This window comes from Phoca vitulina, unplaced genomic scaffold, assembly GCF_004348235.1.
Source record: "Phoca vitulina isolate PV1807 unplaced genomic scaffold, GSC_HSeal_1.0 scaffold8, whole genome shotgun sequence".
Lineage (NCBI taxonomy): Eukaryota > Metazoa > Chordata > Mammalia > Carnivora > Phocidae > Phoca > Phoca vitulina.
The window spans coordinates 46,848,274-46,871,386 of NW_022589711.1; the positions used below are offsets into that span (position 1 = coordinate 46,848,274).

Sequence of the window (23,113 nt, forward strand, 5' to 3'; positions counted from 1 at the left end):
GACTCCCTCCAGCTCCCTCCAGGCCCTACGGCTTCCCCGCTTCCCGGAGCCCTGGGCCACCACGCTCCGCGGCCTCCTCCTCATCCGTGGCCTCCTCCTCATCGGCCCCACCGGGACCTTGCTTGAACTCTGACGTTGACCTCTCCCTCGCCCCCACATCCGTTCCTGCTGCCAGATTCCTCCCAGACCCCAGGGCCCGCTGCCACCAGCCAGCCAGCCTCATGTCAGCCATGTCCCTTCCCTCTGCCCCATGTGCACATCGCATGGTGCCCTTTCCTCTGTCTTTAATCTGCCCCTTCTGTCCCATCCCCAGAGGCCCTGCAGCATCATTGCTTTCCTGAGTCACCCAAACAGCCTCTCAAAGAAGTTTCCTGCCTCCACACTCCATCCCTATCTCAAGCCACTGATTTTGTCCATACTGTGGCCAGAGCAATTTTTCTAAAATATAAAATTGATGTCACATTTCTCACTGCCCCAAGATAAAGCCCTAGGCCCTGTCTTGTGGCAGCCCAGGGTTTCAGGAGCTGTCTCCACCTGGTCCACCTGCCCCTCCTCACGCTCCGGGCTCTGTCTCTCGTTTTCCCAAGCACAGCAGCCTCTTGAGTCTTTGCATAAACTGCAAGATGTGCTTCCTTCTCTTCTTCCTCTGGCTAAATCCTGTACTCCCTTAACACTCAGAGCTCGGAGGTTATCTGCTCTGGAAGACCTTTCCTTTCTCAGGCTGGATTGGGAGTCCCCCTGGAAACCCTTGTCACAGGACTTGTCACTACTAAGTAACTGTTTACTTGTCTGGATCTCCTATGACACTGTAAGCAGTTGAAATGAAAGAAACGGTGTGAACAAATCTCAAAGATACAGTGGGTGAAAAAAGCAAATTGCAAAATAATTCATTCATCCACTATTTAATATTTACCAAGTGAAAGGGTCCATGCAATATGACAAAATGTATGTAAAACTTTCAGACACTGAGTGGCTCAGTCGGTTAAGCGTCTGACTCTGGATTTTGGCTCAGGTCATGGTCTCAGGGTCATTAGATTGAGCCCCATGTCGGGCTCCACGCTCAGTATGGAGTCTGCTTGAGACTCTCTCTTCCTCTCCCTCTGCCCCACTACCCAACACCCCCCAAAATAAATAAATAAATCTTAAAAAAACAAACTTTCAAACACTAAACAATAGTAGAGATCATATGGTATCTATATATGCTAGAAAAATCAAAACACATGGGAAGGACAAATAGCCTCAGGATCGTGGTCCCCTGGGGGAGAAAAGAGAGTGGAGAAGAACGTAGAGCTTAAACTGTATCTATAATGCCTTATACATGTTTATTTTTAAGAGAGTTCTGAAGCAAAACCGGTAAAATATCATCCATTAAATTTGGGGGATGGGTAGATGAGAATCTGTTATCTTATTTCATATATATTAGAAATATTTCATCAGTGCATTTTTAAAATTTTTAATAAGGAACCAGAGTCTCTAATGCCCTTGTTAACATCCCTGGGGGTCTGAGCACCCCGCTGTGGCTGCCCGCCCCAACCAAGCTCCACGGGCCTGGCGGCCACATCACCCAAACACGAATGCAACCTGGTGTTGTAAACATGTTTATCCTCACTTTCACTGAGGAGAAAACTGAGGTTCAGAATATATATCCTTGCTCGAGACCACCAGAAGCTCCCAGATTTCAGACAAAGCTTCATGTACAATTCCTACTAGTTCATCCAAGAGAGAGCGCTTAGGTCAAACAGAGTGTGGTAGAGAGAATGCCAGAAGTAGGAGCAGGGCTGCATTCATATGTATTTATGACCCAGTGAGTGGATACGTTTCTGGGAAGAAGAGGGTTCAGGAAGGTGCAGAGTTGGAGATACAACCAAACTAGTAATTTGGGGCTAGGCTAATGAATGCAAACCTACTGGGTTTGGACTCTGTCCTATAACAATAGAAAGCTGCTTGGAGAGGGGCACCTGGGTGGCTTAGTCGGTTAAGCATCTTGGCTCAGGTCATGATCCCAGGGTCCTGGGATCGAGTCCCGTATTGGGCTCCCTGCTCCATGGGGAGCCTGCTTCTCCCTCTCCCTCTGCCTGCCGCTCCCCCTGCTTGTGCTCTCTCTCTCTGTCAAATAAATAAATATAATAAAAATTAAAAAAAAAAAAAAGAAGAAGGCTGCTAGAGAGTAACATAAGCAAAGCACTGTTTTAGGAAAAGTAATCTGGCTTCAGTGGGTGGGTTGCCCATAGGAGATGGGTAGAGTCAACCAAAGGGAAGCTCCTGGAAGGATAAATTCAGATTTGGAAATCATCTAAGTGTCCCAAAAAGAAATGGCTTCTAAGGCGAGAGCTGGGGGTTTGAAGAGGATAGGAGAGTTTAAGCTACACAGAGAAATAAAAGTTCACTCCAAACTTTCCAGACTTGGAGAAATGGGGTAGACATTTGGGAGATAAACTAGTTATTTGCTTATTGAGCTTTTTTTTTTTTTTTAAGCTTGCGGGGTGGGGTTAAGGAGAAGAAGGTAAATAAAGGGAGGAGGAAGACACGAAGACTTCAGCTTTGCTTGTCTTTAATTCAAGATGATGCTCACACATCCAGGGAGAGATCGAATGGCAGTTGGTGACATGGGAGCTAAGTCCCAGAAAGCTGGAGAAGCAGATGAGAGCGACCTGAGCAGCAGGAGCGGTGCGGAAGGATCTGTCTGGAGAAGGGTGCACAGGCTAAAGTGGTACAGTCGGCTGACCTGTGGTCCCCTGCCTGCATCCAGGGACAGGAAGGCTAAGAAGAGAGCCAAGGCAGCGTTGTGTCGGAGAGGAAATGGGAAGAGACTGATGCAAATCAGCACAGGTGGTTGCCGTAGACTGAAGGTTCGTGTCCCCCCAAATTCGTATGTTGAATCCTAATCCCCAGTGCGATGGTATTTGGAGGAGGACCTTTCGGAGGTAATGAGGACATGAGGGTGGAGCCTTCTTGAATGGGATTAGTGCCCCCCTAAAGGAGGCCCCAGAAAGCTTCCTTGCCCTTCCACCACGTGAGGACAGAGTGAGAAGACAGCCTACTACAAACCAAGAAGCGGGCCCTTGCCAGACACTAAATCTGCCCACACCTTGATCTCGGACTTCCAGCCTCCAGAACTGTGAGAAATCAATGTCTGTTGTTTAGAAGCCCCCCAGGCTCAGGTATTTTGTTGTGGCGGCCTGAATGGACCGACACAGTGGTCAGTGGCACAAAGGGGGTCAAGAATAAGAAATGAGCGGGGCGCCTGGGTGGCTCAGTCTTTAAGCGTCTGCCTTCGGCTCAGGTCGTGATCCCAGAGTCCTGGGATGGAGCCCCACATCGGGCTCCCTGCTCCGCGGGAAGCCTGCTTCTCCTTCTCCCACACCTCTTGCTTGTGTTCCCTCTCTCACTGTGTCTCCCTCTGTCAAAAAACAAATAAAATCTTTAAAAAAAAAAAAAAAAAGAATAAGAAATGAGCAAAGGTTCTGGCTTTGAAAGGTCAGGGGGACCTCAGGTATAGCAATTTCAGCAGATGGCCGAGGCAGGCACGCTTGACCCTTGATCTTTTTATAGCTCCCAAACAGTGAGCTGGTTTTCTTACAGCCAGCACAAGGCAGAACCAGATCCCCCCCTGCTAGACTTGGCCGGGAAGAGCCCGGGCCTGCCCCTGCTGTGCACTGAGCAAGAGGCATGTCCCGCGGAGGGCAGAGCAGAGCGTGCAGGGAGCCAGCCTGGAGACTACAGACCCACACTAAGTCAGAGTCTTCCTAGATAACCAAAAAGTGAAGTTTGGAGATGCATAATTTCATTTTTAAATGCAGAACATAGAATTAAAATGTGCCACATGTCACTTTATTTTCTAAAATGTATTTTATCTATATTTGCCTGACTTCTATGGCAATAAAATCATTTTGGCATGACACACATCTTACATAAATGAAAATATAATCCAACAAAATGGCATTTTAGGAGCTTTAAGCCAAACAAATGTTTGAGAGGGCCTTGTTTAAATTAAGTTGCCGTGCTATTTAGCTTTTCACAGTAATATAGCTGTGTCTCCAGGGAACTTGTGCAATGATGCTGTTCTGGAAGAGACCGGATGGGAGCGGGGAGACGAGAGGTCGGGAAACAGAGGCAAGGAGTAAGATCCACAAGCAGTTTGGAGACGAAATGAGAGACACGACATAGTGGCTTGGGATGGAAGGATGAGGTATGACCTAGGGGTTTGAGTGGAGGGAAGGGTGTGCCAGGTGAAAGACATCAGACTAAATGAAAGTCTGTACCCTGACTGTGAGACCCCCAGCCCCTTCTCCCTCCCACCTCCGCCCTGTTCCCAGCACTGTGGCAGCCAGGCATGCCCGTGGCAGGAGACCAGAGAGTTCTCTGGAGGACATTACCTGCACCAGAGGAAAGGCCTACAGAAACTGGCAGCGGGGAGTCTCAGGTGAAACAGCCCAGTGCGCCACGCGACCATCCCATAGTGACGCCTCCCACCACAGCCATTCCCTCCTCTGCACACAGAACTTCCATGGGCCAGCCGGCCGGCCGGTACCCTCTCATTAAACATGAACGGACAGCCAGGGACTATCAGACATTGAAGAAAGCTCGCAGCAATTAACGCAGAGAACAAAACAAAATGACAGAAACAAGCGCAGAAAAAACAGACAATGTAGACAGCAGAAGAAAATTTTGCAAGAAAATAAAACTCCTATAAGTTATAGCCTGAAAGAATCAAAAGGAGATATTACACTCATGAAACAAGAACAGGCTATGATTTTGGAACTGACAACTGGAGAACAAGAGAGAGCTCCTGGGAAATTAAGGCTAGTCAAAATGAAAAATTCAGTACATCAGAAATAAAGTTGAGGAACTCTCCCATAAAGTAGGGATGGAAAAAAGGAAGAAGCTAGAGAAGAGAGAAGATTAAAATAATAATAACAGGAGGTTCAAGCCAGGAGTTCTAACATCCAAGTAATCAGAATTCAAGGAAAAAAATAGAAATTTAAAAAAAAGAGAGAGGGGCGTGTGGGTGGCTCAGTCCATGAAGCATCTGCCTTCGGCTCAGGTCATGATCCCAGGGTCCTGGGATCGAGTCCCACATGGGGCTCCCTGCTCAGCGGGGAGTCTGCTTCTCCCTCTCCTCCCTGCTCATGCTCTCTCTCGCTGTCTCTGTCTCTCTCAAATAAATAAATAAAATCTTAAATAAAAAATTAAAAAAAGAGAAAACAAAGGGGAAGACATTGTCAAAGAAATAATGGAAAATTCCAGATTCAAAGTACCCCAGGTCAATGAATAGCAATTTTCATTATGAAATGTTAGAACCTCAAGGGAAAAGGGAAGATCCTAAAGCACTTGAAGAAGAGAAAGAGGTCACTTAGCCAGAGCAGAAATCCAAATAGCACCAGACTCCTGGATTCCGCTGAATGCCAGAAGGTAGAGCAGTGACTTCGAAATTCTAAGGGAAACGATTTTCAGCCTAGATTTTTCTATCTCCTACTAATCACACGTGGAAGTGGAAAAGGGACATTTTGCCTCAGAGACAGAAGAGGATAATCTGGGACCCAGACAGTGGGGACAACATCTGGGAGCAGTGAGGACAAGTACCAGCACAACAGCTGTGGGCCTGGCCTGAGATCGTCCATCCAGAAGAGAGGTGAGGATAGGGTCTCCAAGAGAAAATGTGACACAGGGAGAACTGGGAAAAAATGCCTGTACGTATTTAAAAGCTGGATGGATTTTTTTTTTTTTTTAAAGATTTTATTTATTTATTTGAGAGAGAGAGAATGAGAGAGAGAGCACATGAGAGGGGTTAGGGTCAGAGGGAGAAGCAGACTCCCTGCCGAGCAGGGAGCCCGATGCGGGACTCGATCCAGGGACTCCAGGATCATGACCTGAGCCGAAGGCAGTCGCTTAACCAACTGAGCCACCCAGGTGCCCTGGATGGATTTTTTTTTAATGGTGATTTTTATAAACTAGAAAATAAAGTAAATGAAAAACAAAAACAAAAACAAAAAACCCACAGTGCAGTGGATTGAATGGTGGGCCCCCAAAAGACATGTCCACAAACTAATCCTAGAAAACTGTGAGTGTGGAAAAAAAGGTCTTTGCAGATGTAATTAAGTGAAGGATCTCAAGATGGGATCATCCTAGATTATCCAAATTGGACCTATTTCCAACGACAAGCTGTCCGCATGAGGTACTCAAGGGGAGGCAAGAGGAGGAGAAGGCCATGTTACCACAGAGGCAGGGATGGGAGCAATGTGGCCACGAGCCAGGGAACGCCTGGAGCCCTCAGAAGCTGGAGGAGACAAGGAAGGATTCTCCTGAGGGAGAGAAGCGTGGCCCTGCCAACACCTTGCTCTCCCAGTACTGGCCTCCAGAACTGTGAGCTGCTAGGTTTCTGTTGTTTTAAGCCACCCAGGTTGTGGTGATGTGTCAAAGCAGCCCTAGGAAACTAATACGCAGAGTAAGCTTAATTTCAGGAAAAGCTGAAAGATACACACAAAAAAAGTAATCAGAGTATGCAATTTGGCTCAAAAATGAGTATCTTTATGTATATGTATTGCTTCAATTATATATAAAAATTAACTTTAAAAGAACAAATGACGTATTAGAAAAAATTTCTCAACATATACAACAAACACTGATAAAAGCTAAATAAATATTTGTTTTATTCTGAATTAATTGTTAAGGTAGAAGTGCTATAGATCATTAAAAAGGAAGATAGCACAAAGGAAAAATAGGGAAAGATTATAAATAAATTGAAGAAAAATAAATATAAGTGGCAAAAAATATGAATAAAATAATTCTCATTAATGATTTAAGAAAAACAGTTTTTTTTAAAAAGGAACAAAATTTTTGCCCATCACTTTGCAAAAATTTAGAAGACTGAACATATCCAATATTGTACAGGGTACAGGGAATCAATAACTCTTATATACTGTCAGTGGGAGTTCAGAATGGAACAACTTTATCAGAAGGCAGTTTGGCAGAACCTAACAAATTTAAAATGTGCTTGACCTTTGTCCTATTAAGTCTATTTATAAGCCTTGATCCTATAGGAATAAGCTTTAAATTTTGCACAAGGATAGTCATGTCAGCAATACTTCTAATAGCAACAAACTGGGAAAAAACCTAAATAGCCATCAATAAATTAATGTTTAAATATGAAGTATTTTAGATTTGTAATATGGAATATTATGTAGGTATCAAAAAGAATGAGGGAATCCTAAATGTACTGACATCACAGGATGCCCATGATATGTCATTGAGTGGGAGAGGAAGAAGAGCAAAACAATAGAATCTAATTACATTTTTACAAAAAACTATGTTGTATGTGTTTATGTATGTGCACATGTACTTGTATGTGTGTAGAAAATATACTGGAAAGATACTTACCATTCTCCCTCTGGGGAATAGGAGCAGGAGAATAGAGTAAGGGAGGGCACTTTCACTTTTTATTTTATATTTCCGTATTTTTTTTCTTATAATATTAAACATTTTGTCTCTGAAATAAAGGGGAAATATAATTTCATTTAAGTATTAAAATTTTTTTTCTGATTTTAAAATTAACTGTTGTGGCTTAAAAATGTGTCTTCAAATTCTTTAAATGAGTGCTGGACTAAGTGACTCACTCCTAACAAAGAGATTGTGACAGAAGCGTGGCTACGTGACTTCTGAAGCTGGATCATGTGAAGGATAGAGCACGTGCTCTCTGATTGTTTGCTCTCAGGGAGGCCAGCCACTGCATGACTTGAGGACACGTAAGCAGCTCTCGGGAAAAAACTGCATGGAGAGGGATGGAGGCTTCCCACCAACCACCAGCGCCTGACTCGCCAGCCAGCTTCTCCAGCCCCTGTCCAGCCTTCAGACGGCTGTAGCCCCTGCTGACATGTGGCTGAACCTCACGACAAACCCAGCACTACGACCGCCAGCCACGCCGTGCCGAAATCCCTGGCCCCCAGAAAAGGCAAGAAATAGTAGCTGTTTGCTGTTGTTTTGTGCCACTACGTTTTGGGGTGATTTGCTCCAGAGCAGGAGCTGCTAATGCTTGCACCAAGCTCCCTGGGGAGGGTAGGAGTGTGGAAATGGAGTGAAGGACGAAACTCTGTTTTCTTACTTTCCACATTTTTACTTTATACATTCCAGGCCTGGTTAGATTTTTTTAGTCTTTTATATCTAAGTAAAGGGATAGAAATAAAGTGAGGCTTAAGTGTATTTTTAAAACATTCTTTCCCTGATTTTCAAAGTAACACTAATGACAAAGGACAGAGTTGCAGGCCTGCCACTACCCCACCTCAGCACCCATTAGAAAGCGACGGTAACCAACAAACAGAGCTCTAGAACAGAACGGGGACCCCAGAAACAGACACACACAAGTATAGTCAATGGGTTCTGACAAAGGCGCAAAGGCAACGAATGCACTCTTTTCAACAAATGATGCAACAACAGGACAGCCACAGGCAAAAATACATCTGGACACTGACCTTACATCCTTCACAAAAATGGACTGGAAATGGATCATAGACTGCAATGTAAAACACAAAACTATAAAATGTCTAGAAGATAACAGAGGAGAAAATCTACATGACCTTTGGGTTAATAATGAGTTTTTTGGGTACAACACCAAAAGCATGATCCATGACAGAACAATATTGATGTTAGATTTCATTACAATTAAAAACTTCGGCTCTGCAAAAGGCACTGTTAAAAGAATAAAAGGACAAGCCACAGGCTGGGAGGCAGTATTTGCAAGACCTATATGTGATAAAGGGCGTGTGTCCAAAATATACAAAGAATTCTTAAAACTCAACAATAAGAAAACAACCAGGTTAAAAAATGGTCAACAGACCTGAACAGACACCTCACCAAAGATGATCTGCAGATATCAAACAAACATATGAAAAGATGCATACTATCATACATGATTATTGAATTGCAAATTAAAACAAGGAAATGCTACTCTTAGAGATACATATCAGAGTGGCTAGCATCCAAGAAACTGACAACACCCAACACTGGCGAGGACGTGGAGCAACAGGAACTCTCATTAGTTGCTGGTGGGAATACAACATGGCACAGCTGCTTTGGAAGGCAGTTTGGCAGTTTCTTAGAAAGGTATTTATTCAAATGGGTTAAAAAGTTAAATCTTCACAAAACCTGCACACTAATGTTTACACAAGTTTTATTCATAATTGCCAAAAACTGGAAGCAACCAAAATGTCCTTTAATTAGGTGAATGAATACAAAAAAAAAAAAAAAAAAAAACCTGAGTTACATTACACAATAAAATATTATTCAGTGATAATAAGATATGAGCTGAAAACTTCCAAACTCTTTCTATGGGGCCAGCGTTACCTTGATTCCAAAACCAAATAAAGACCCCACCAACAGGGAGAAGTACAGACCAATATCCCTGATGAACATGGATGCAAAAATTCTCACCAAAATACTAGCCAATAGGATCCAACAGTACATTAAAAGGATTATTCACCATAACCAACTGGGATTTATCCCTGGGCTGCAAGGTTGGTTCAACATCTGCAAATCAATCAATGTGATACAATACATTAATAAAAGAAAGAACAAGAACCATATGAACCTCTCAATAGATGCAGGAAAAGCATTTGACAAAGTACAGCATCCTTTCTTGATTAAAACTCTTCACAGCGTAGGGATAGAGAGTACATACCTCAATATCATAAAAGCCATCTATGAAAAACCCACAGTGAATATCATTCTCAATGAGGAAAAACTGAGAGCATTTCTCCTAAGGTCAGGAACACAGCAGGGATGTCCACCAACACCACTGCTATTCAACACAGTACTAGAAGTCCTAGCCTCAGCAATCAGACAACAAAAAGAAATAAAAGGCATTTGAATCGGCAAAGAAGAAGTCAAACTCTCACTTTTTGCAGATGACGTGATACTCTATGTGGAAAACCCAAAAGACTCCAACCCAAAATTGCTAGAATTCATATAATAACTCAGCAAAATGGCAGGATATAAAATCAATGCACAGAAATCAGTTGCATTTCTATACACCAACAACAAGACAGAAAAAGAGAAATTAAAGAGTTGATCCCATTTACAATTGCCCCCAAAACCACAAGATACCTAGGAATAAACCTAACCAAAGAGGCAAAGGATCTATATTCAGAAAACTATTGAACACTCATGAAAGAAATTGAGGAAGACACAAAGAAATGGAAAATGTTCCATGCTCATGAATTGGAAGAACAAATATTGTGAAAATGTCTATGCTACCTAGAGCAATCTACACATTCAGTGCAATCCTTATCAAAGTACCATCAACTTCTTTCACAGAGCTGGAACAAATAATCCTAAAATTTGTGTGGAACCAGAAAAGATCCCAAACAGCCAAAGGAATGCTGGAAAAGAAAACCAAAACTGGTGGCATCACAATTCCAGACTTCAAGCTCTATTACAAAGCTGTCATCATCAAGACAGTATGGTACTGGCACAAAAACAGACACATAGATCAATGGAACAGAATAGAGAACCCAGAAATGGACCCTCAGCTCTATGGTCAACTAATCTTCAACAAAGCAGGAAAGAATGTCCAATGGAAAAAAGACAGTCTCTTCAACAAATGGTGTTGGGAAAATTGGACAGCCACATGCAGAAGAATGAAACTGGACCATTTCCTTACACCACACACAAAAATAGACTCAAAATGGATGAAAGACCTAAATGTGAGACAGGAATCCATCAAAATCCTAGAGGAGAACACAGGCAGCAACTTCTTGCTAGATACATCACCAAAGGCAAGGGAAACAAGGGTAAAAATGAACTACTAGAACTTCATCAAAGGAAGCAGTTGACAAAACCAAAAGACAACCAACAGAATGGGAGAAGATATTTTCAAATGTCTTATCAGATAAAGGGCTAGTATCCAAATTCCATAAAGAACTTATCAAACTCAACACCCAAAGAACAAATAATCCAATCAAGAAATGGGCAAAAGACATGAACAGACATTTCTCCAAAGAAGATATACAAGTGGCCAACAGACACATGAAAAAGTGCTCAACATCACTCACCATCAGCGAAATACAAATCAAAACCACAATGAAATACCACCTCACACCAGTCAGAATGGCTAAAATTAACAAGTCAGGAAATGACAGATGTTGGCGAAGATGTGGAGAAAGGGGAACCCTCGTACACTGTTGGTGGGAATGCAAGCTGGTGCAGCCACTCTGGAAAACAGTACGGAGGTTCTTCAAAAAGTTGAAAATAGAGCTACCCTATGACCCAGCAATTGCACTACTGGATATGTACCCCAAGATACAAATGTAGTGATCTGAAGGGGCACCAGCACCCCAATGTTCATAGCAGTAATGTCCACAATAGCCAAACTACAGAAAGAGCTCAGATGTCCATCGACAGATGAATGGATAAAGAAGATGTGGTGTGTGTGTATACACACACACATGCACACACACACACACAGAGGGATATTACTCAGCCATCAGAAAAAATGAAATCTTGCCATTTGCAATGACATGATGGAACTAGAGGGTATTATGCTAAGTGCAATAAGTCAATCTGAGAAAGACAATTATCATATGATCTCATATGTGGAATTTAAGAAACAAAACAGAGGAGCAGAGGAGAAGAGCGGAAAAAAATCAAACAAGATGAAATCAGAGTGGGAGACAAGCCATAAGAGACTCTTAATCATAGGAAACAAACTGAGGGTTGCTGGAGGGGAAGGGGTGGAGGGATGGGGTAACTGGGTGATGGACATTAAGGAGGGCACGTAATATAATGAGCACTGGGTGTTATATAAGACTGATGAATCACTGACTTCTACCTCAGAAACCAATAATACTTATATGTTAATTAGTTGAATTTAAATTAAATAAATAAACAAATAAATAAGAAGTAAATAAAATTTTTTTTATTATGTTATGTTAGTCACCATACATTACATCATTAGTTTTTGATGTAGTGTTCCATGATCCATTGTTTGCGTATAACACCCAGTGCTCCGTGCAGTACGTGCCCTCCTTAATACCCATCACCAGGCTAACCCATCCCCCCACCCTCCAGAAGAAAATAAAATTTAAAAAACAAAAACATTATGCTAAATAAAAGAAGCCAGTTACAAAAAAAATAAGCTATCAAGTCACCTTGCATGCATACTGCTTAGTGAAAGGAGCCAGTCTGAAAAGGCTACATACTGTACGATTCCAACTGTGATGGTCTAGAAAAGGCAAAACAAGAGAGAGAGCAAGAAGATCGGTGGTTGTCAAGAGTTCGGTGGGGGGGGGGGGGTGGGGTGTGTGAATAAGCGGAGCACAGGAGTTCTGGCGCATTAAGCTCTTCTGTATGATACTGTAATGGTGGATACACGTCATTATTATTTGCAAGAGCTCATAGCACTGCACAACACGAAGGGTGGATCCTAATCTAAACCATGGACTTAGGCAATACTAAGCTATCAGTATTGGTTCCCCACCTGTAATGAACATGCCACAGGAATGCGAGATGTTCATAGGAGCGGGGAAAGACATGGGAAACTCTGTACCATCTGCTCCATTTTCTATAAACCTAAAACTGCTCTACAAAATACAGTCTATTCATTTTTTTAAGCAGCGCTAATCAATTGACAGAAAAGTAGAAATAAAATAACACAGCCACCCATTATCTCAGCAGAAAGACAGTCAGTGTTGACACTTAGGCATAGTTCCTTCCAGTCCTTTTTCCAACCTTTTTTCAAATGTCTGTGTGCATGTCATTTTTCCAAAGAGCTGAAATCATTCTGCTAAATCCATTCTGAAGGTTTATGGTCTAGTTTTAGTTTGGATTTTTAACTGCAAAGAAAGTAGCACATATAAAACATCAGTGATACCAAAAACAGATCTGAGAGGGGCCAGTTGCCATGGAAATGATTGAAAATAAATTTCACTTCACACTACACCCTGCTAATGTACTGACCAGAAAGAAGGAGAAATACTTGGAGTAACAGGAGAGCAGCCAAGATAGCTTCTAAACGAGAAGGAAAACACATCAGCCTAGTGAGGTTTCAAAGAGGCCAGGAGTATCACCCTGCAATTTAATGAGTTATGCTCTTTCAGCAACCACGCAGATGGGGGGAGAAAGCACCCAGGGATGGGAGACTGAGGTAGACTCCCTCGCCTCCACTGACAGTTAGTTTGACAGCCAAGCAGCCAGCAGGTCTCCCTCCGGATGTGGGCTTGTCTCTACAGTGGGTGCAAAGCCAGGAAACAAATCACTCCTCCCCTCCAATGGAGATGCTCCAAATGTTTAGCAAGCTGCAAGGCCCAGGAGCCAAGGGATGGTCTGGACACTGCACTGACTGGCCCTTAGCATTGGAGCGGGTCCTGGGGGGACCCCTCCTGCACAAGGGTTAACCCTTCAGATGCTGTGTCCTGGGCAGTCTGGAGGTTCTGGGAGAGGGATCAGGATGCCAGAGTGTAGGGGGCACTCGGGGAGCTCAGGGGAGTGACGAGTTTCCAACAGAAGAATTTTAACCTATGAAAAACTAGTGAGGCCTGAGTAGTGTGTACCAACTGAATTCTGAATGTCCTGCAACCACTGTTTCTTACAAAAGACGAGGGTGTTTAGAACACATGTCAGGGGCAGCCTTCGTGGGGGAAAGCAGAGCTACGATCACAAGAAGACAGCTGGGAGTGTGAAGACAGGCACCGCTTCCCAGCTCAGAAAGGGCATAGCCGTAGAGTTGAATAGATCCGGTTTCATTCCCAGCTCTGCCCTGCATCACCATGAATGGTATAACCCCCAGTTTCCTCATCTGTAAAATGGGAATCACTGTTCTTCTCTCATGGGGTTATGATAAGGATGACACGCGGTAAGTCACGTGCGGGGCTCGGCACAAGGCCTGGCACAAAACCAAGTGCTCCCACCATTAGAGGTGCTTGTGCTGTGGGTCTTTTTCTTTTCTTTTCTAACCCAGAGGATGGCCCCATTTCCCTTTCCCTTTCCAATGCAGACGCCATAAAAAGCCAGAGTCCCCGAGGTGGGAAATATCAGGCAGTTATCTTTTTTCTCTGGCACCCTACGAACAGCCCTGTACTCTGGAGAGGAACAAAGACTTCAGATGCCAAACCAACCCAGATCACAAAGCTACAAAGTTACAGATGCTCTGGATAACAGCATCCCACTCAAAGTGCAAGGATTTAGGCTTAGAGTTGCCAAGCACCCTCCAAGCCCAGGAAAACTCAGGGTTAAATAGGGGTCCATTCGTTACCAACATAAAACACCATTTCCGATCGGTGCACAGTGTGCCTGTTGTTTATTCCCCTTCCTTAGCTCAGTTAATGGATTCATATTTTTATTTTGGAAAAAATCTGCTACAAAAAAAACTATAGGTAATCAACCCATATCTGCCCCCATCTCCCACAAATGACAATTGTTAACATTTGTTATATTTGCATCCTTTAAAAAAAAAAAAAGAAATACAATATGACACACGAAATTAAAATCTATTTTCTTCCCTACTTCCAGATCCATTTCCTACCACTCTCCCAGTCACTGTTAGGAATTTAACCTTTATCTAGTCCAGTTCTACTTTATTCTTTGTTTTAGCTAAACGTTCTTGTGGTTTTTTTGTTTTTTTTTTTAACAGAAAGAAAATAAAAAGCAACATGGACAATGTGCTAAGTGCAAATGCCTATGCGAGGAGGGGCTTTCAGGCCTTTGCAGCCAGGACCCGCCCACTCACCCGCTCCAGGAACAGAACGCTCCTGTAGGCAGCGCTTACTGGGGGGTAGCCTTGTAAACGCACCCCTATGAACGCCTGGAGAGCAGTGCAGACCCCTAGAAGTCTTACCTGGGTCCAGATGCGTGAAAGAGCCCACCACGAAGTCCAGGGTGGACACAGCCAGCAGGAAGAGCAGCAGCAGCTGCAGGCGGATCATCCATTTGACACCTGCTAGGTTAATCCCCAGCAAGGCCAGAAGCACCACGATTGAAATTCCTCGCACTGCCCAGATACTCCTGAGGCTCAGCAAATCAGAGATGGACTCAGCAAAGCCGGTGATGTACATGGCACCTGCGACACACTGACAGACCATTCGCGTTGGCAGGAGAATAGAACGTCCGGAGCCCACAGGTCAGAGCTGCCCGGCACGGGGGCCCCACTCACCCTGTCAGGGCTCAGCACCTGGGAACCACCATGGGGGTTCAGTGAGCCCTTCCTGCCCATGACCCCTGCCTCGGGCCCCCATTTCTTCTCATCTACGTCTCTCCCATCCTCCTGAGGGGAGCACGAACGCCAGTCAGTGGTAACTATGATGAGAAGATCACAGGAGGAAGGAGATGGGGCCCTGGGCCAAAGAGCACTTGGAACTTCTCTGTCGGAGTTATTCAAGAGCCAAACAGAGGGGCGCCTGGGTGGCTCAGTCATTAACCGTCTGCCTTCGGCTCAGGTCATGATCCCAGGGTCCTGGGATCGAACCCCGCATCGGGCTCCCTGCTCAGCGGGGAGCCTGCTTCTCCCTCTGCCTCTGCCCCCCCATCCCCGCTCATGCACTTTCTCTCTCAAATGAATAAATAAAATCTTAAAAAAAAAAAAAGCTAAACAGAGAACAGAAGCACACAGGGGGTCCCATCTCAGGGCCTTAGGCACTGAAGCAAACCCCAGTTTTTTTCTCCATTTCTTTGTAGGTCACTATTATTTTTTTTTTAATTACCTAAAACTTAGAATAAGAAAAAAAAGTGAGCAGCACATCCTTTCAATGTCATCTGGAACAAAGGCTACACAAGGACTATCTAGGTGAATGTACTTAGTTCTACTCATTGTTTACTACTGATTAAACGTGTTAAACGTCCCAGACTTTGTGAAGTTATTGTCAATCTATAGATTTCTTTCCAGCAGAGATGCAAATAACTTCCATCCAGTAGAACAGATAACCCAAAAGATTCAGGTTTGTTATCTTGTAAGACATTAACCAGTTTCGTTCAGCAATTCAATCCTTATACTTATTTATGAAATTGCTTAACCAGGAACTAGGTAATCAATACCTAGCTTTCTCAAATGCTCTTTAACATCTTACGGGCTCCTCCATTAATTAATGAGTCAAATAAAATCTTTGGCATGTGTATATTTTTATTTGCCTGAAAGTCATGATTTTACCTTTTTAAAAAAATATTTAAAACTCAATTTCAAATAAATCTTTGAGAGTAACACCAACCTCACGCTCCATAATTCCTCAGGCCCCTTCTCTCTGTCAGGTTCGATCCTCCCCATCCCCCAGGCCAGGGGGTCATGGTCATCACTGTGCTCTGCTCCCATTGTTCTCTCAGGCAACAAATTCCTCTCTGGCCTCAGTCATGTTCCTCCTTCTTCATGAAGCCTTTCCTCATCCCTTTTTTCTGAATAAATATTATGCTTACTGCCAGTACCATGCAATTAATTATCTGGTTCCATAGTCTATTCTTATTTCATGCATATAAGTCTGTCCCCTACCCCAAGCCACCAAGAATGCAAACATTCTAAAAAACAAAAATTTCTATGCTGATTACACTTCTTCAAAGCCCCTGCATTTCCTAACTATGTTGCAAGCATTCAATAAATACTTTGTGATATGTTGACTGTATGAAAAGTGTTCTGGGAAGCAGGCACCATTAATTTCCAGCTCTTTTAGGTTAAGACCAGAAGGGCAATGTAATTTCCATACTGGAGAGACACTCACAAAGGAGGCCCCATTCTTCAATGAGATCAGCTCATTCTGCAACTAGACATATCATCATCATCCGTGTTCCCCAAACTTACAGGAGGCATTTCTGGCTATATATGGGTGAGGGGGGAAGCCCAATAAATGTAGGAGAAAGACAGTCAGCCCTGAGAGGGAGATGAGAGAGAGACTTGTATGTTTTCCTGCCTTCACCTCACGACTCAAACTTACCCTTGACTAAATACCAAGAGCGTGCTGGCGAAAACGATGCTGCTATTCCATCAGTATGTGGCCAGGCCAACAGAACCCCTCATGGTCAGATATATCAGAGTTGAAAAACCAAATGATAACAATGCAGGGACGATCATCCCCTTCCCAGGTGTCTGAGGTCTCGAACATGCAGAGGTGACACCAGGACTTGAATGCAACCATTTACACCTGGAGCTTCCCAACCAACTGTTGGCTTTCCTAGCTGGTGAACACAGAATTTGCTCCCAGGAAGTGGGCCGAGCACTAAAGCCCACCTTTTGTTTCCAGTAGCTCCCGCAGAGGGTCTCCTCTCTCAGGTTTCCACGTAAAATCACTTTTTAGCCCAAAGTGGCCAGGAACAAAACAACCAGGAAAGCCCTCTGGAGGCTGTGGGAAAGGGCATGGTGGTTAGGATGGACTGTGAGAGCTGATGAGGGCCTGACCCTGTGGCTCCCACTCCTAGTTGTGGGGCTTGGGAAAGTGTTTTAAGCTCTCTGTGCTTCATTTCTTCATCTGTGAAACACAAATAATAACAGTACCTGCTTCAAAGGTTATTGTGAGGATTATTTATAATTATATATATAAAATTCATGTAAGGTCCTAGGACTATATCTGGCTCATAGTTGGAGTTATAGAGATACTAGCTATTGGCATTATCATTCTTACTCTATTGTTATTAGCTACTGAACAAGAGGAAACAGTAGTTAGCCATGAATTTCATAAAATACTTTGCTAACGCTTGGGGAGCCTGGGTGGTACAGTCAGTTAAGCGTCAGACTCTTGATTTCGGCTCAGGTAATCATAATCTCAGGGTCGTGGGATCAAGCCCCGCATCCGGCTCTGCACTCTGTGCGGAGTCGACCTGAGATTCTCTCTCCCTCTCCCTCTGCCCCTCCCGCATTCTCTCTCTCACTCTCTCTCTAAAATAAATAAATCTTTAAAAAAATATTTTGTTAATGCTAAATACATGATGGTAATGTCACTGGAAATTTGCAAAGTAACTTGTAAGTAAGGATTCTTAAACCAAAGAGACTTACTTTGAGAGAAAGCAATAACAGCCCCAAATTAAATTGTCTTCTCAAAATCTAAGAGCCTGGGGATAGGAGGTGAGGGTATTGATGGAATGTGGGTAAGTAAAAGTGTTACAGAGATTTCATATTTGCTAGGTGGAGGAACATAGTAAGCAAGGCTGCTTGTTTGGGAACTATAGGAAAAGTATAATTATGGCTTTTCTAAGGGTGGACTATGACTATTCTCAGATCAAAAAGCAAAGTAGAACTTCCAAATCAACAAGGGGGAAAAATATAATAGAAATAAATTTGAACCATGTTGACAAAATAAGAAGTTTTTTAAATTTCAAATTATCTAGAAAGTAATGAAAAGGAGAATACTGTATTCTAAAACTTGAGAGGCACACTAATCCTGCATTCAGAAGGGAAAAAACAAAGTTTAACCCTAAATATTTCTATTAGTTGAAAAAGGCAGAAAAAAATAAAATACTTAACTTCAGATGTGATAAAAAAGATCAATATAAATAAAAGATAGTAGGAGGAGGTATTTAATAAAAGGAAATATGAAATAGCAAAGAAAGGATACAGAGAATAAAAGCTGATCGTTTAAGGAGTGTCTGGCTGGCTCAGTAGGTAGAGCGTGCAACTCTTGATCTCAGCGTCATGAGTTTGAGCCCTATGCTGGGCGTAGAGATTACTTAAAAATAAAATCTTTAAAAAAAAGTAAAAATAAAAGCTAATCCTTTAAGAGATAAATAAAATACATAAACACCTGGCAATCTGATTAAGAAAAGAAAAAATGAAAAAAATACAGATTTTTAGCAATGAGAAAAGAAATACACCTACTCTTACAGAAGAGAGAGTAAAAGCATGAATAGAGAAGATGAATGTGCCATGAATTATGGTACATTCATATTATGCAATGCTAAGCTGGGAAATAAACTGAGGGTTGCGGAAGGGAGGGGGTTGGGGGGGTGGGGTAACCAGATGATGGGCATTAAGGAGGGCATGTGATGTGATGAGCACTGGGTGTTATGTGCAACTGATGAATCACTGAACACTACATCTGAAACTAATGATGTAATATATGTTGGCTAATTGAATTTAAATTAAAAAAAATAAAGATTAACCTTGAGGAATAGCTATGAATTACTGTTAAGTGAGAAATACAAGCCATGGAATAGAGTATGAACTCTGTCCCCATGTTTGTAAAAACAAGCAAGCACTTCAACAATCATAAATTCACATACATGAGCACAGGGAAGGTGATGGAAGAGGAGGATAGGTGTTCACACTGGTTAACTCAGGACGGGGAGGGAAATGACCTTTCTCTTTACATTATCTCCAGTAGGTTGACTGGTTACAATGAACATCATTTTGTAACTTTAAAAGAATTTTATTTTATTTTATTTTATTTTATTTTATTTATTTATTTGAGAGAGAGAGAGATGGAGCACAAGCAGGGGGAGGGGCAGAGGGAGAGGGAGAAGCAGGCTCCCCACTGAGCAGGGAGCCTGAGGCAGGACTCGATCCCAGGACCCCAGGATCATGACCTGAGCGGAGGGCAGACACTTAACCTACTGAGCCACCCAGGTGCCCCATAAAAGAATTTTATAAAGGAAAAATAAAAACAAACATATAAAGAGTACTGTTTTGTATATGCAAACACTACACTTGGGCGCAGAGAGCACTGTGCGTCTAGGCTGCAAGGCTCCCCCAACACCGCTTGTGAGCTTGACACCATACCCCGCAGGGGTGTGGACAACAGCACAGCAGGCCCTCCCCAGAGCAGCCCAGCCACCCTCTCTTCCAACCACGAATACTCCACTTCATTGGAAAACATCCCTGTTGACTTGTTTAATGTATAAGCACCCTCAGAGTTTGTTATATTTTTTAAGTATTTTTATCACCTTTTAAAGTTCATAACCACAGACATCCCTTTCCCCTTTTCATTCTCTGCGGAGAAACTTCTAACCCTCCGCCGCAGGGAGCAGGGGGCGTCACCCACCATTTCACAGAGAGAATGTGCCCTTCTTTCAGGGTGGAACACCTCCATTCCAAGGTATTTGGGATACCACAACTGCACCTTCACAATCATGGGCATTTGGCTTTTCATCTCTGGGTACCTACCTGGCAGACCAGAGCTGCCCTCCACACCCTCCCCTTCTGACACGAAATCCTTCTTTAAGGTTCGAGCTGCTTGACTTCCATGTTAACTCCCAAAACAAAACTCCAGCCTCTACGGGGTCTGGAGAGTTCTCTGGTTCTCCACTGTTTGTGCACAGATCCCAGCACAGAGCCTGGAAGCCAGTAATCAATGCTTTTAGACAAGCGGTGCAGGCTAAAGCTGTCCATTTTGGTATCCAGGGTAAGCAACCCCAAAGAAGCGCTCAGGCCCACAAAAGTGAGAGGGGCAGCGAGTGAGGAGGGGCTCCAGGTCCGTTTCCCCTGCTAGCCAAGGGGTCTTACACCCGGCAGGCCAGCCACCAATACCTCAGATAGATGAAGAGGATTTGGGAGGATGCGGGGCAATGAAAAGATTCTGTAAGCTTTAAAAATAATTATTTTAAACATTTGTATCTTCTAAATTTTTTTATTTTTTTATTTTTTTATTTTATTTTTTTATTTTTTATTTTTTTAAAGATTTTATTTATCTGACAGAGAGATACAGCGAGAGAGGGAACACAAGCAGGGGGAGTGGGAGAGGGAGAAGCAGGCTTCCCGCTGAGCAGGGAGCCCGATGTGGGGCTCGATCCCAGGACCCTGGGATCATGACCCGAGCCGAAGGCAGACGTTTAACGACTGAGCCACCCAGGCGCCCCTAAATTTTTTTTTAAAGGTTTTATTTTTAAGTAATCTCCACACCCAACGTGGGGCTCAAACCCACAACCCTGAGATCAAGAGTCACAAGCGCTACTGACTGAGCCAGCCAGGTGCCCCTATCTCTTCTAAATTGTTATGCCTAAAGCAACGGTTTAGCAAACTTTAACCTGCTGGACAAATCCTGCTTGCTGCCTGTTTGGGGAATAAAGTTTTATTGGAACACAGCTATGCCCAGTTTTTCTTACTGTCTAAGGCTGCTTTTGAACTACAATAGCAGAATTGAACAGTTGTGACAGAGATGTACGACTCATAAAAACTAAAGTATTTACTATCTGGCCCTTTATGGTAGAAGTTTCCTGAGCCGTGCTCTAGGGCAAACATGCAATCTACTCTGGCAATCATTAAAAATAAATGAATGTAAAAATAATAAAAATAAATAAATAAAATGAATGTATTCATGCCCTGGATTGACGAGGGGAGGTTAGAGGTTAGTAAGAACCATGAATAGGGACCCTCAGAGACCCCAACCACAACCCAGAAGAAGAAGGATCTCGAATCAATGACCTAACCTTCTACCTTAAGAAACTGGAGAAAGAAGAGCAAACTAAACCGAAAGGAAGCAAGAGGAAGGAAATAATAAAGACGGGAGCAGAAATAAATTGGGGCCAGAAAAACAATAGAAAAATCAACAAAACCAAAAATTGTTTCTTTGCAGTCAAGCTTTTAACTAGCCTGACTAAAAAAAAGGGAGAAAAGTCTCAAATGATTAAAATCAGGAATGAAAGGAAAAACACTACCACCAATCTTACAAAAAGTAAAAGGATTATAAGGAATCTATGAACAATTATATGCCAATAAATTATATAACTGAGATGAAATGGACAAATTCCTAGACACAAACTACCAAAACTGACTTAGGAAGACATAGAAAATCGGAATATGCCTGTGTAAGTAAAGAGATTGAATTAGTTATCAAAAACTTCCTACAGGGGTGCCTGGGTGGCTCAGTCAGTTAAGCGGCCAACTCTTGATTTCAGCTCAGGTCATGATCTCATGGGGCTCCCCACTCAGCAGGGCGTCTGCTTGAGAGTCTCTCTCTCCCTCTCCCTCCACCCTTCCCCGGCTCTCACGCACTCTCTCTCTCTCTCTCAAATAAGTAACTCTTTAAAAAAAAAAAAGAAAACTTCCTACAAAGAAAAGCCTGGGACCAGATGGTTTCACCACTAAACTTTACCAAACATTTAAAGAAGGATTAACACCAATCCTTTAGAAACTGTTCCCAAAAAATAGAAGAGGAGGGAGCACCTCCCAACTCATTCTATTAGGCCAGCTTTATCATGATACCAAAACTAGACAAAGATATCACAAGAAAACTACAGACCAATATCCCTCATGAATACATGTGCCAAATTCCTCAACAAAACCCCAGCAAACTGAATGCAATAGCATGTAAAAGGGACTATGCAGCACCGGCACCCTGATCAGAGAGCCCAGCCCAAGGTCAGCTGCAGGCGAAGGAGAGGCGTGCTGAGGACGCTGACCACAGGGGCCCAGTGTTTCTGACCAAGGCCCAAAGGCCCAAACAGCAGCTGCCAGCGCACAGAAAACACTCAACATCCCAGCTCCCTCTCCCCCTCCCACCCCCCGCTGGTCCCCTGTCCTGGCATCTGCTGCCACCACGGGCAAGCTGGTCTCCCCAGAGAGTGGGGCTACAACCTGCTTGCCTATGAGATAGCACAGAAGTAAAAATCCAATAGACAAATCCCCAGGGTAATAAAGTAAACTGGGCATTTACCACTCACCTCCCAAACTACTAGGCGTAAAAAGGCAAGTGGTTTTTAAGAGTGCAGTGACAATCTCTCTGCCTTCCAGGCATGTCACACACACACACACACACACACGCACACGCACACACACACACAACTTTGTGCTGTTGGAGAATCAGATGTACTTGGGCTAAAATACCCTGTCCCTGCTGCTGAAAAAGAAAAATAAAAGAAATAAAACCTATGCTTTCTTTGAGGAGACTCTTGTACTCTTACTTAGACAAATTCTTTCCTTTAAACTGTTTTCTCAACCACCCACCACCCTTTGCACCAACATAAAAGCCTTTTTCAAGCCAACAAGTGCTGACAAAGAGCCGCTTCTTAAAGCCTGTGCTTTGTGTCCTCAGCATTAGGTCACCGCCCCTGTGTTTCAGCTAAATAAGCCTCCGCACTTCTCCCTGCTCCCCGGTGTTCTGAGAGCCGGCGTCCCCGCCACACCACCTCCCCGTTAGGATCCCCCTTCTCAGACAGGGCGCCCACACAGGGGCTCTCGGCTGGCCTCCCCCCACAAGGCCAGCAAGCGATCAATGAGCCCAGA

General features: G+C 43.4%; 1 protein-coding gene across 1 annotated transcript in view; it reads right to left on the reverse strand.

Annotated features, from left to right (window-relative positions):
* The window catches only part of SLC12A8 (solute carrier family 12 member 8), a 125,679-nt gene that overhangs the window by 97,331 nt on the left and 5,235 nt on the right, over positions 1-23,113 (reverse strand). Inside the window, exon 4 of the mRNA XM_032406254.1 lies at positions 14,822-15,053. Coding sequence (XP_032262145.1) covers positions 14,822-15,053 — 232 coding nt within the window. The remainder of the gene's footprint in view (positions 1-14,821; positions 15,054-23,113) is intronic.